Source organism: Fonsecaea multimorphosa (assembly GCF_000836435.1).
Source record: "Fonsecaea multimorphosa CBS 102226 unplaced genomic scaffold supercont1.3, whole genome shotgun sequence".
Lineage (NCBI taxonomy): Eukaryota > Fungi > Ascomycota > Eurotiomycetes > Chaetothyriales > Herpotrichiellaceae > Fonsecaea > Fonsecaea multimorphosa.
In genome coordinates this window covers 1,397,553-1,411,291 of record NW_015971637.1, presented here as the reverse complement: position 1 = coordinate 1,411,291, position 13,739 = coordinate 1,397,553, and the positions used below count along the sequence as shown (strand labels likewise).

At 51.6% G+C, this 13,739-nt stretch overlaps 5 protein-coding genes across 5 annotated transcripts; 3 read left to right on the top strand and 2 right to left on the bottom strand.

Moving 5' to 3' along the window:
- Window positions 1-2,134: 2,134 nt before the first annotated feature.
- On the top strand, window positions 2,135-4,000 carry Z520_02325 (uncharacterized protein; the record flags this gene model as incomplete). Its single annotated transcript, XM_016772839.1, has 2 exons — window positions 2,135-2,334; window positions 2,458-4,000. 2 exons carry the CDS (start codon window positions 2,135-2,137, stop codon window positions 3,998-4,000), a joined length of 1,743 nt encoding a protein of 580 aa, XP_016636309.1.
- A 301-nt stretch (window positions 4,001-4,301) lies between these two features.
- On the bottom strand, window positions 4,302-6,183 carry Z520_02324 (uncharacterized protein; the record flags this gene model as incomplete). The annotated part of the gene is made up of 3 exons (XM_016772838.1): window positions 4,302-5,118; window positions 5,172-5,809; window positions 5,875-6,183. 3 exons carry the CDS (start codon window positions 6,181-6,183, stop codon window positions 4,302-4,304), a joined length of 1,764 nt encoding a protein of 587 aa, XP_016636308.1.
- A 927-nt stretch (window positions 6,184-7,110) lies between these two features.
- Window positions 7,111-8,664, top strand: Z520_02323 (uncharacterized protein; the record flags this gene model as incomplete). Its single annotated transcript, XM_016772837.1, has 1 exon — window positions 7,111-8,664. One exon carries the CDS (start codon window positions 7,111-7,113, stop codon window positions 8,662-8,664), a length of 1,554 nt encoding a protein of 517 aa, XP_016636307.1.
- A 358-nt stretch (window positions 8,665-9,022) lies between these two features.
- On the top strand, window positions 9,023-10,257 carry Z520_02322 (uncharacterized protein; the record flags this gene model as incomplete). The annotated part of the gene is made up of 3 exons (XM_016772836.1): window positions 9,023-9,126; window positions 9,293-9,426; window positions 9,482-10,257. 3 exons carry the CDS (start codon window positions 9,023-9,025, stop codon window positions 10,255-10,257), a joined length of 1,014 nt encoding a protein of 337 aa, XP_016636306.1.
- Window positions 10,258-10,888: 631 nt separating this feature from the next.
- Window positions 10,889-13,491, bottom strand: Z520_02321 (uncharacterized protein; the record flags this gene model as incomplete). The annotated part of the gene is made up of 2 exons (XM_016772835.1): window positions 10,889-12,637; window positions 12,688-13,491. 2 exons carry the CDS (start codon window positions 13,489-13,491, stop codon window positions 10,889-10,891), a joined length of 2,553 nt encoding a protein of 850 aa, XP_016636305.1.
- Between the last annotated feature and the right edge of the window lie 248 nt (window positions 13,492-13,739).

Sequence of the window (13,739 nt, the reverse complement as noted above, 5' to 3'; positions counted from 1 at the left end):
GCGGTAGATAGGCTAGTCTCTAGATCGACCTCGCCGTCGCCTACCTCGCTGTCCAGTAGATAGATGTGCTTGCCTAGGTGGCCAACCTTGCGATAGCCTCTATAGCTACGCTTAGTCTCGCGCCCTTCCTTATACTCGTTGCCACCCTTAAGGCGTATAATCTCTTGAATATTCCGCGGAATACCTTCAATCTACTATTGAATCTACCTTTGCGGAAGCGCTTTCCACGCCCTTTTCTAGGCCTTTTTTAACTCGCTAATAGAAGGAGGAGGACCGCGGAATATCGTTACCTTTTTGAGCCACGACTAGGCCTTTTCTGAGGCGTTTAAATCAGGTGAATTAGGAGGGTGTGGAAGGCGAGGAATTTGATTAAATTGATAGATTTATTACGTATACTAGTGCGTATACGATGGCGCATTATCCTCCTAGACGATCGTCTTAGGCCGCGATTTCTAGCACTCCTATATAAACGGGATAATAAGCGGTTAGACGATGAACTTAAGAGTAAGTTTGTTAGTAGATTCTATAGAAAATAGCCCGATAGGCTATCGATCGTCCCGAGATCGCTTACCTTAATATATCGATACTAATCGATTCCTCCTTAACTACGCCTTATTAACTTACTAGTTCGTTCTATGAATCGCTAGGCTAGCTTTTTACTACCTTTATTCCTTAGACCTAGTCGCCTAGTATCTATTTTCAGCTCCTATTTCTCTCTCTTAACCTCTTCGATCTCTTAATTAAGTCTCTTAATGTACTTATTTACCTCTCTACGTTCTATAGCAGTTTTAGGCGTCTAGATAAAATAAGACCCTTTTGAATCGTAAGTAAAACAGCCCTAGAATATAAACTTAGAATAACCTTTCTAGCGATTACGAATAACCGATAGAATGTGAGCTTTATCTAAGCGCCGCCAGACTCTTTAACGGCCTCGTCTACTTAGGACGATAGAGGTCTTATCGGACTAGATAACGTTCTTCTAATCCTCTAAGGTCTAGTATTAATATCGCTAATAGAACGCTAATAGAACGGTTCGCTAGGCCTTATTTAGGCTAGGTTTTCTCGTTAGTTTAACGTTAGTAAAGCTATACTTCTTTAGAACGCGTAGAATAAATAATAAACTAACGCTAGATTTATAGGTAATAATATCGCTTAATTTCTCTCTACTAGATCGATCCTTAGTAACGACGGATAGGACACGCTATTTATCACTCTCTAAGATCTCTCTAGGTCTTCCTATCCTCACGCCGTCCTCGACGTAGTACTTAAGGATCTAGAAATCCTCCTAAGGGTTAAACCCTCGCTCCTACGTCTTCTCAAGAATCCTCCTAGCCTATTAACTAGGTACGCGAATAGCCTATTTAACTTACCGCGGCGTCTAACTAAGCGATAGTAAGGTCAATATCTAAACGCGTTAAGCGAGCGAATATCGAACACTAGTATAGCTAGAGGCTTATTCCTAAGATAAAGGTCTTTAAGCTCGCGGGTTATGAGGTATTCTCGGCCGCGAGGCTTCGCGGCCACGGGCTTATTCTATATATAAATCAGTCAAAGGTATACTTAAACGCAATGGAATAACCGTAGAAATTGAAGAATAAATCTTCCTGGCAATTACGACCATCTTTTATATCTATTATTGACAGCGTAGACATCGCTGTTAATAGGGTAGGTTAGATAGCGATATCGACCTGATTATTCACGTTAGGCAGCAATTAATAATGGTATAGGATTGTGTATTTACAGGTTTCTATTTACTAGGTAGATTGGCCGGGGGACGAAAAGCTAGTCCTACATTGAGCTAGATTAGGCATTGGTTGAAACGCTAAGAAATGCGCTAACTCAGCACTTTTGGTGCGCGCCCTCGTATATCCTCCGTACCCAATAGGACCCGCCGTGCTGGGACCCGCCGGTCACTCCAGATGATCGGCGCTAGTCCTGTAGGGAACCTTTTCCTCCGTTTCCATTGGCTGAGGGCTGACAGGGCCCCGCTTCCTGGCCCGACTCCGTATTCAGTCGAATCTGCTTTACTTTGCCTTATTATTGTCGGTCTTCCAGTGCCGTTCTTTTTCATCTCATCATATCAGGTCCAACCAAAAAGTTCCTTGCAGTCGTTTCATACTCACCGTCGTGTCCCATGGCCATGGCATTTCCACCATTGATCCCTCGGCCAAGGAGGCCAATGGCGGCGCCTGTCGTTCCCGGGCCACAGTCCGTTCCAACACACCGGGAGTGGGCGGCTCTATACTCGGAGATCGAGCGACTGTATGTTTACAAGCGTCGGAAACTGCGGTTCATCATGCAATACATGGAGAGGGAGCATGGCTTCAAGGCGACGTAAGGATCACCCTCTCACCACTCCCCATCTTGAGTCTCTTGTGGCTCTGGGCTGCGCAGCGAAAGGTCTTGGTCTTACAACAATGAGGGACTGACTTTTTGGCGTTGTTTTATGCATGTTAGGGCGCAGATGTACAAGAAGCGATTCGCCAAGTGGGGTTTCCAGAAGAATGCCAGACGCTCTGCTACTGCTGCGCCGACGCCATTAAAGTATGAATGCAGGAAGGACGTGAGCAGAAGGCCTAGCCCGGTAAGCGCTGTGGGCTCGATGCGCGCATGCCCTGGACTCGGTCACGATGAGGCTCTGATACTCACCTTCCTGACTGGGGTGCGGGTATGCAGCCTGGCATTTTTCGAGCCGTTGCAGTCTCATACTGGGTCCCGCGCGTGTCAGCGGCAGCAGACCTGGGAAACCCAACCATATGCCGAGCAGACAGACAATATGAGCGTCACCTTCAAGCTGGTGGTGGACCTGTTGGACCGAGGCCACGGGAACATGGCTGGTAGATTGGCCCGCAAGGCATTCCTGATGGTCGAAGACATGTTGCGGCTCGAAGCACCTGCGCTGCTGTGGAACTTGCTCGAGATCATGCACTACATGGTCGCACTGCGTCAGCCGCAGCTCTTCCAAATGCTACTGGCCCATCTCACTGCACTGGTGAACACCAGGACGCCGAAGCCTCATCCCATCTCTGCCATGTTCCGCGGGTTGGGGGGACTCGTCGCTGGTATAACAGATGATACCCTCATCTCCGGGAGCTGTGTACCGACACCTTCGTCCTCGCCCTCGTCATCCTCATCACCGTCTTCATATACCGCAGATAACGACACAAGGACTCGGTCTTCATCACACATCCTTTCATCTCTGTTAGAACGGGGATGGACCCTGAACGCCGAGCTCCTCTTCCAGCACTTTGACCCCAGTCTATTCTCGCTTTATTGCCGTATCCACTGGAACTCATGCTCGATCACCCTCCCAGCCGCCTTGGTCAGCGCAGCAAACGACTGGTTCAGCGACCCCGACGCGCAGCAGAGCTCCTGCCTCGCGGCGGAAGCCCAGCGGACGGAAGCTCGTTCAAATCCCACCCCTGACGCGACGACGGACAGATTGCTCCAGCATCTGCTCGCGCCACGCATGGACGCGTCGCCTCCTCCGGACTATGAGATGCTCAGCGCGCGCAGCATCGGGGCGCTCCTGGAACATCGGGATTCCATGTTCACCCAAGAAGGGTCTTTCACTGGCGATAGCACCATCTTGCTCCGCATCCTGGCGGTTCTAGTCACAACTCATGTTCTTGATGACCAGCCTGTTATCCTAGGCCCACCAGTCAATACAATTGGAGTCGTGCCGACGACGGCGAGGGTACCACGTGTCCACGCTGCAAAGGTGGCGTGTGCGATGAGGACGATAATGGACATCAAATCTGAGCAAGGAGGGGGTGATGGCCTCTTGACGCCTGCCGAGGTCGTCGATCAGATTCGTTCCATTGTCGCTCTCCTCGAATATGCCCACGCCGAGACAGATCCTCACGTCGTGCGGGAAATGTGGCTGCTGGTAGATGCGCTCGTCACGGCCGGCAACTACAAAGAGGCACGACGGCTGGCTCAAACCGCAGTTTGTCGGTTAGAGAAGTACGTCCAGGAAATCCCCCTCCATTCCGCATAAAATATGGAGCTGGATCTTCGACCAGAAACGCGTCATTCTCGTATACCTTTTACACCTTCCAGGGTAGGGTCCAACTGATCAATCCAATGTATTAATCTTGACAAGAGGATCTGAATGACCCATATCTTCCCTCCTCGTAGCCATCCAGTCACCCAGAGGCTTTCCATATGGCAAGCCTTTTCAGCTGGCCTCTCAAGAGTAGCCGCAAGTCGACTGGTAGAAGTCGCAACGAATGTCTCTGCTCCAGGCCAAGATAACCTCCTCGTTCATCCCCCACGATCCTGCCGCTCTGGCATTTCCTTCATATCGCCGTTATCATGGCCGAGGACATGGAAAGTGACCACGAAGACAACTCCTTGTACCTGCCCAGCACGCTGGAGTCCAAGGGCTGAGGCGCGGAAATGAACTTCCGGTTCCCAGGGCGGAGCGGGACGCCATGGGCGACAATGTTTCCCGCAGGGTCGAAAAGCTCTGGATGCCTGTCGAAGAAATGCGGATCGAGCAAAAAGTTCCCAACACCCTTGTGCATGCCTATCAACTTGAATGCTTTCAGGGCGAGCACTTTCGAGCCGAAAAGCACACTTGCGTTAGGCGCAGGTAAACAGCTGGCACCGCTGGTCAACTCTTCCTCCTCATCGAAATCATCGATAGTCTCCGGAGAATTCTCAAAATCCGGCTGGAAAAGATTGGTCGTATCTGAACTTGATGTCGCTTCCGGCGCGATCGATCGGACAAGATCCCATACCCCAACATAGCCTCGAGTAGGAGGTATCCCTGCGATTAAACGCGCAAGATCAACTTCCATGACATATGAATTGCCGATCTCGCAGATCAAATCATCTAGATGGGGATTGGCGGAATGGTAGATGATTAGCTTGTCACGTAGAGTAGGATAGGGAATCCAATCGATAATTGCTGGGTGGTGCGTTGTCATCTGAAGTTTCGTCGGACTGAGAGCAGGATCAATGGCCGCATACATCTCCGGAGTCGGGTTTAGGCGCCACGCCATAAGGCTGCCGACGGGAAGATGAGCTCGGGTGTAGGTGTGCCAGGCGGCCATTGTCGGCCACGATAGACATATGAATGAGGACAGCATGAAGCAAACCGAGCTCGGAAGACTGTAGGCCCAATCAGTCAAACTTCATGGATCAAAGCACAAGTGCTCACGTACCCATCAACTGGCATGTCTTTTCCATTCCTTCGAAGGACCACCGGTTTCCACTTCTGGCGTAAGAAGTATTCGAGAGTGGTGATATGGTCTGACCACGGGGAGTTTGTCCGGTATAGCTGCCCATGGGGACCTCGCACCAAGACCGGACCATAATTTCCAGAAGCATATGCATTTGGACCCATCTGCGGGAAAGTGAAGGATCGTCTTTGTTGAATGATTGGTTCGGCCATCATATTTTCCCACATGAGGGGACTGCTCTTGTCTATGAAGACCGCGTCATTATTCGGACTGGAAGACTCGAGCAAATCCAAGGAGGCGAATATACTGGGATCGTTGCTTATCGCCGCTTGAAGGGCGTCCTTGAAGTCGTTGGGTATCTCGTCGTAACCTGTATCCACATCGGGCCAGTTCGCTGCATTCGCCGGGATTTCTGGGCTCTGATGAGTGGCATCCAAAGTCAGATCGGGAATAACGATGTCCCCTTCGCCATTAGATTCCGTCTCTAGTAAAGAGACGGAGATGTCTTTCAAATTCGGCGAAGAGACGTCTGAGGTCGACGAAGGCACTGAGGTTGGACGAGGAACATCATCTTCCACCTCTTCATTGGCATCTGAGTCCTTCTTTTTGTCCTTGTTGATCTTTCGCAGAAAGAATCAGTCCTGTGCGAGGTCCGAAAAGAAGTCGAGCTAATCGCAATACTTACTACCATGTCAAGTGCCTCAGCAGTAGCCTCTGACAGAGTTTTGATAGTAACCTGAAGGCTCTCCAGTTTCTTATGGCACTCGAAGAGCCTGCTGGCGAGAAAAGCATTTCGCTCTTCGAGCTCTGCGATTCGTTCGGTTTCGGACGATGGCCTTGATTCCAGCCTGTCCTCCAACTCCTTGATTCGCATAGCCTGCCGAGCGCGGAAGGCTTTCTGCGACAGGCGATTCCGAAGTTTCCTGTCCTCATTGCTCATTCGGCTTGAACGACCCCCGCGACCGCCCTTGGACTGGTCACAATCATCCTTCATGCCGCTGGAATGACAATCGATGTTTGGTCAAGCTGGTGATGACATAGGGAAATCTGAGTAAGAGTAAAATGAGAAAGCAGGGCTAGGATGAAGGGAGATTCATGGCTGTCGCTCCTGAAGGGCCTCTTACGCGGCGAAATTGCGGGGCTGGCTGCTAAGGAGAGCATAAATACGACCAGCAGAAAGGGTCCTAGGAAGTTCCCCATGGCAGAGAAGCAAAACCTTGTTGCGTGAGAGGAGGTTTCGAAGGACCAATGTCCCGGAATACATTGGCCTGACGACCCCAGATTTGTTTGACCCCGCCACTGGGGCAAATCGGATGAGCTTCACTCAGGTATTTGCTCGATAGGGTACCAAATACGAGGTAGATATGGGAAAATAGCGTGTCTGGGGAAAAGGTCGCTGGATTCCCAATGGGCGCATTGAAGAGCCGCGGATATCCAGAAAGGTCTAGATCGCAGCCCTGGTCAAGCAGGAAGTCGATACAACCGAGGGTAGCTTTTCTTCGCTCCAGCGGTGGCCTGAATCAAATCTCTCTGACTCGTCTCAACCTACGACAGGATCTCTCACCTTTTAGAATTTTGCCCTTCTCAGACGACTCGAATTCAATGCGGATGCTAACCTGGAGCATCCTGGTCAGAACCAGGCGCCTGCCGACAAGCTATCAAACAATGCGGGGTTGAACGAAGGACTGGTTCTCGGTCCACAAGCCATCGTACCGTCCTTCTGTTGGCTGGACTGGGTAGGCCATGAAGCCGAAGGTTCTTGCTGCCGTCTCCATGACTGCGCAAACCATTACTCACATGCTACTGCCTACCAGTGGAGTGGCAGCTGGTCCTAGGGGTAGCAGAATATCATCGAGGTTCGTTCCGAACATGAAGATGTACAGCCATTTACACCATCCAAGACAAAAGGACTTTGGTGAGGATGAATTTCTCGCGCCCATCAGAACCTGGTAACCACCCAAATGGTGTGACGAACGGCTCGAGCACCGTGGCCACTAACGGTGTTGCCAATGGAACGACAAGTATTCCCAAGCCAGGCTTGAGATATGGCATGTTCTCCAACTGGAAGCCTCATTCGCAGAAGAAGGACGATCGTGAGGAAGCGCTGGAAGTGATTCGAAATGGGTTGCCCAAGATGACCAGAGTCAAGGCTGTTCTCGGATTGGATATTGGTCTAGACAGTGGGCCAATCTACATTGATACGCGGGAGGAGCCTCGCATCCTGCAGACATTTGACGGGGAACCTGACTGCCATGTGAAAATCAAGCCTCGCTATATCATTGCGTTCGCTCAGGGTCAGCTGGAGCCGCGATTTGCTCTGTTCAAGGACGGCTTCTTCGACAAATCGACGCTGCCAAAGGGGGATATTAAGGTTGCGGTCAAGTTCGGTGACGCCCTCTGCCCTGTGGATCCGGTCAACCCTGTGTCGCCCAAGCCTGGCAGCAGGTTACCAACTCCCACAGAAGATATCGATCAGGTTAGACGCGATCTGAAAGAGTTTGGCTATGGCTTGGTGAAAAATGCTTTGACCCGAGATCAAGTCGAAGTTTTGGCGGAAGCCGTTCGTCAACAAGGACGTGGGGAGATGGAAGCTGGTGTTGCCGCGAGAGATGGGGGCCCGAACACGCCAAACCAAAGGATCTGGACGTTGATCAATAAAGGACAGGAGTTCCTTGATCTGCTAGAGCATCCCCTAATTGATGAGGTCATCCCAGAAAACTTGGGTGATAACTTTCTGGTCCACAGCTATAGCGCGAACATTGCCCGGCCAGGCAATGACGCGATGATGTTGCATACAGACCAGGTCGGGATTCAACCGCCAGTTCGGAACTTGTACTTTGGCATCAACATCATGTGGTTTCTGACTGATATCACGGCGGAAAATGGTGGAACGAGGGTGTTTCCGGGCAGTCACCTCGGTGCCATTGCCCCTGATGGTGAGTCGATCTTTCTCCTTACTTCTGTATTGGATTCCAACCGAACGGGCGTTGGCTACCCTGGTTGCCGAGGAATCGTGATCTCGAATGACGCCACTAACTTCGGTCGTGCTCCAGATCCTTTCAATATAGACGGGACAGTGGCGGCGGAAGGGCCAGCAGGGACAGCGCTCGTCTTCGAAAGTCGACTTTGGCACGCCACGGGTCCAAACAAAATGACGAGTGGGGAACGGCCGGTGATTCTCATGTTCTTCATGCGATCCTTCATCCGGCAACAGGAAAACAACTTCCTATCAATCCGACCCGAGGTCGAGGCCAGCATGTCGGACCGTGTTCGCAAGATGTTGGGATGGTGTGCAGATGGGGCATTTGGTGGCATCGAGGGCGAGATTCGAGAAGGACAGTTTGTCAAGAAGCTCGCCAACCCGTTTGGGCCTTTCAGAGACTCGCACCGGTACACGCCGTTCCGAATGGATATGAGAGCAAAAGACGTCAGTGGTGTCCGCACTGCCGAGCTTGTTGGAAACCGAGCAATGTGAAATTTGGCAGCCAAGTGCTACGAGGCCATAGGTTTGAGATAGTGATAGGAAGCAACTGTTGTTGAAGCTGCAAGGCTGTTCTTCCGATGTGCCGTGAACGAGGCTGAACCTCGGAAGTGCAAGGCTGAAACCTCGTCACACTTTCCTTGTGAGTACGTCGAGTTCAGCTCCTCCAAGTTGTACCTCGTAGACCGCAACGACCGCCCCTCAGAGATCGCAATGAGAGGATCATAGACTGCGCACGAGCCGACATTCGTTCATTTCCTTTCGCAGCTCATAGCACCACTAATTCAGGTTCTTTAATCTGCCCCGGTCCTCTCACACACCCACGCGGTCGCATTGAGGCGCTGGCGCCACGATGTCCGCCTCACTTCCCGGGAACAGAGACCTCCCAGCATCTCAGTATGACCTGTCAACATACTGGGGCCGTGTCATGCAGTCGGCACAGATAGCAGATCCGAGGTGAGGACAGAGCAAGCGTGTCACTATGAAGTGTTGATCTGAAGCTTTTGGGTTGGCGGCCAGTTTGTGCCATCAAATGCTGCTGAAGGTACAGCGCAACAGACCGCAGCAGATACACCGCCGTCTTTGATTAAAGCCTTGGTGCTGACCGTTGCTTGATCCCCAGAACACTATTCGTTTCCTCCTCTGGCCTTGAAAATGCAAAGCGACTCGTGACCTCCTACAAGACCGGGGAAGCAAAGGTCATGACCCCGGAAATATGGCAAGCCAAAAAGATCGTGGATTCAACACTACATCCAGGTTAGATGATATCTCGTGCCGCAACACAGAGAGTATCCTGTCTAACACTGAACAGATACCGGCCAGCCAGTCTTCCTCCCATTCCGCATGTCCTGTTTCGTGATCTCCAATCTGGTCGTCACCGCTGGTATGCTCACACCAAACCTGAGCACCACCGGCACCGTAGCTTGGCAAATTATCAACCAGTCGCTCAATGTGGCCATCAACTCGGCCAATGCAAATAAATCCTCACCGCTTAGCACATCCACGTTGGTGAAATCCTACCTGATGGCAGTCTCTGCCTCTTGCTCTGTCGCTGTGGGATTGAACTCGCTTGTCCCGCGGTTGAAACGACTCTCGCCAAACACCAGACTGGTCCTCGGCCGCCTCGTCCCCTTCGCAGCCGTGGCGAGCGCAGGCGCACTAAACGTCTTCCTGATGCGCTCCGAGGAGATTCGCCGCGGCATCGATATTTTCCCCGTGCAATCCGAGCAGGAAAAAGCCGAACGTGAGAAGACCGGCAAGGAAGTCGAGTCGTTAGGTAAATCTCGCAAAGCCGCCGTCCTAGCCGTGGGTGAAACAGCCATTTCCCGCGTCCTCAACGCGACCCCCATCATGGTCCTTCCTCCGCTCATACTGGTCCGACTCCAGAAGACAGAGTGGCTCAAGTCTCGGCCGAGGATGGTCCTACCCGTGAACTTGGGCTTGATCTTGACGACCAGTATCTTTGCCCTGCCCTTGGCGTTGGCGGCGTTCCCGCAACGGCAGGCCGTCAGCGCCAGGACCTTGGAGGAAGAGTTCTGGGATAGGGGCGGCGAAGGGGGTCTGGTGGAGTTCAACCGCGGGATATGACTGCTGAGTTGGGTCGAAACCCCAGTCTGTCGGATACGCGGACGCGTCGTCGGGCGTTCTTGGAGATCCTTGCATAAATACACACGCGTTCTATAGAGGAAAGGGAAAGCCCCTGCGATGGAAGGCAGGGAAGGCAACAAATGTGATTGATAGCAATGGAAAATCTGAGCTCGGCCAGTCGCTCCAGCCATCTGGCACCTATGTAGCTGCTACCTACATACTGTAGCTACGTAAATACATAGACCGATGCCTAGGTAGGTACTCTAGAGGTCCTCCTTGTCTCGAATTATTCATTAATTACCTACATAGGCACATAGTTGGAGGTCTTGAACTATTATTACCTGGCTCTATCTCGAAGTCGGGATCCTTCAAAACTTCTGTCCTGCAGTCCAACGAGGTGTTTGCAAGGGAGCATGCCAGCCTCGAGGGTGTGCTTGATTTGGAAACCACTCGATTGAATGGATTCGCAGCATACAGAAACAGTATGAGGTCGAGGACCTTAGGGTTCGGATGAATGGGCTCCCTGTCCCTTTGGATTCTCCCCTGTCACTTCGTTGCGACATGCCTCTCGTCGAGTACTGATTCCATCTTCGCCGACTCGCTGCTGCTCGTATCGTGCTCGGTCATCGATTCAGATTCCCCAGCCTTCTTTGTCTTTGTCAGGTTCGCCTTCTTTCGTCTCTTCTTCCTCCCCACTGGGTTTCTTTTTCGCAATATCTGCCCAGCTTTGTCCTTCTCCATTCACTCCTTCCTCTTCAGCTTTGTTGTCACCATCGGCGGCCACATCCTCATCCCTTACCACCTGGCTTTCATCGATGATCTTGTCCTCTTCCTTTTTCTCACTCTTGGCTTCTTCACTCTCGCCCGTCTCTGCTCCTGCCGTCTCCCCAGACTTGCTTTGGTTCGGATTCGCGCTCGGACCAGTCTCCTCTTCGGCGGCGGTGCCATTTCCGTTTGGGGACTTTGACTGGGATGTGTATTTCTCTACCGATGACTGCGATTGCGCCTCTTCTGTTGCCGTGCCTTTTGCTGACTCCAGATTCTCGTCGATTTCTTGTTTGATTATTTCAGCCTTGTCTTTGGCTGTTTCCGGGTCTACTTCTGCACTGTCTCGCTCCTGGTCATCTGCTAACTGTCCTGACTCTGTGGCTTCTTGGGCACCTTCTTGAGACTGGGAGGTTGTTGTTTGTGACGCCTCAACTGCGCGTTCTTTTAATTCCGTCGCCTTCTCAGCAGCATAATCAGCAGCTGACCCAGCTTGTTCTTTCAAGTCTCCCGCCTGGCCCGTGGCGTAGTCGACAGCTGGTTGGGCCTGGGCTTTTAAGTCGCTCGCCTTCTCCGTGACATAATTGACAGCTGGCTGAGTCTGCTCTTTAACATTTTGGGCCGTAGATTTGACGCTCTCCATGGTCTTCCCGACAGTTTCAGCGGTCGAGTCCATCACAGCTTGTGCTTTTGCCGAAATCTTCTCCCTGGTCTCGTCGCTCCCGGCCTGTGCAGCAGCATTCTTGACCTTTTCAGCAGTATCGTGTAGGTTTTTCCTCGCTTTTTCCATATCACGCTGAAACTCCTGTTGTACCTTTTCCGAGTTAGCGCTGGCTGTCTGCTTGACCTTCGCCGAATGTTCCTTGATCGTGATCTTGGCATGTTCTGCGGCTTCTTTCAACTCTCTTCTGACCTCGTCACCGTCCACAAGTACAGTATCATCTCCAATATCATCCGAGACGCGATGCATTTCTTCAACAGCTTCGCTAAGCCGTCGCGCCACACCTTTGGATGCATCTTGAAAGCTCTTTCGCGCGACCATCGCAGTTTCGCTGGCTGATCGGCTTCGTCTTCTCTCGACTTGCTTCAGGTAAGACGTGATAAAGAATTGTAAGAACAACCACGTCAAAGGCAAGAGGTACATGCAATTCAGAAGGATGGCAAAGACTTGACCACTCGTGTCGAGACAATGGACCCATTGGAGCTCATCTCTATATCTCGTCTCCTCTCTCTTGATGACATCTTCAACGATGTGGGCAGCATCGACTCCGAATGGCTGGCCTTCTTGGTTCAGCACGTTTTCGGCAAGGCCTTCATAACCTGCACCTCGTAGGAGTGCTTTCTTTAGCCAAGCTCCCATACTGGCGGAGGCTGTTGCGATTGCCGTGGACACAGTTGAGGTGATCTCTGTTGGAGCTTCTGACACGATCTTCGAGGCAGCTCCTCCCACATGATAGATGTAAGGAATGCTAACCGGTATCTGGTAAGCGACAAAGAGGTGTAAGAAGGCATACGTCGCGCCCACAACGAACTGGGTGATTTGGAGAGTCGTCAGGGTCTGTTTGAACCATTTGGGAACCTTGATTCCAACTGCTGAGCAGAGGTAGAATGTGTACTGTACTCATGTCAGCGGAATTATCCATTTGCATCTATGGGTAGACTTACCATGACTGAGTGGATGCCGGAATTGACCAGCACAAACATCCAGATTGGCGGAGACATATACCTAATTCCAGCCCACATGCACAGCATCGCTCCGGCGTGGTGATAGGTTTGCAAGAGGCTGCTTCTCTTGCCCTTGGCCAAGATGATGAGTGTGTCCACGACTTCATAGAACTTGGAAAGGTAGAACAGCCATCCATAGAACGCCAGCCCTTCATTCCAAATCCGGCCCACATCTGTACTCTCAGGACCAAGGCCATCCGCAGCTAGGTGCATTATGCGATTCGTCATTTGCCATGCGCTGGTAGTTGCATTGTAAGTCGCCGCACTTCCAGCTCCTCTCGGTCCGTGCATTTTGCAAAGTGCGTCCACGGTTCCAGCGACTTTCCACTCTTGATCCCATTCCGGCAGCGACAAGTGCAACGCATTAACCATACCAACACATGTCCATGCTGAGTAGACAGCAAGGAAGATATTGTGGACAATGACAAAAAGTTTGAAGACGTATGTCCTACTGAATGCCCATGGCTTGTACTTGCGATTCGCATTGACCGAGTTCAGGAAAGATACCAGTGACATGTACACCAGCGCGACCGTGATGGGAACATGTGCAGAGAGGAGGACATTGTACAGGTCCGCCGGGATTGAGAATGGGTGCGCGAAGGTCGGGTTGTTGACTGGCGGAGGTACGGTCGTTGGTTCTGGTGAGGGAGGGAATTTGAAGTAGGTGATGGGGAGGGTAGTGACCTTGACTTGCGGCGAAGTCTTGCTCAGACTAAGCCAGTCAATGAGGTCTGAAACCGACATGATGGTCGGCTGGCCGACGACAGAAGTAGAGTCGCGTGAGGAGCAGGTTACGCAGAGACCAGGTGAGACAGCAAAGAGCGCAGGCGCGAAGGGAGAGGGAGGCAGTAAGAAAGTAGCTAGAGAAGATGCATAATGGAAAGGAACAAGGAGCGCGACAAGTGACTCGCAAACCTATCACGGTGAAGATGAGGTGTGTGCGTTTGCAGTGAAAGAACTTGAAAGCTGGGTTGTGTGCCTGACAGCAATGC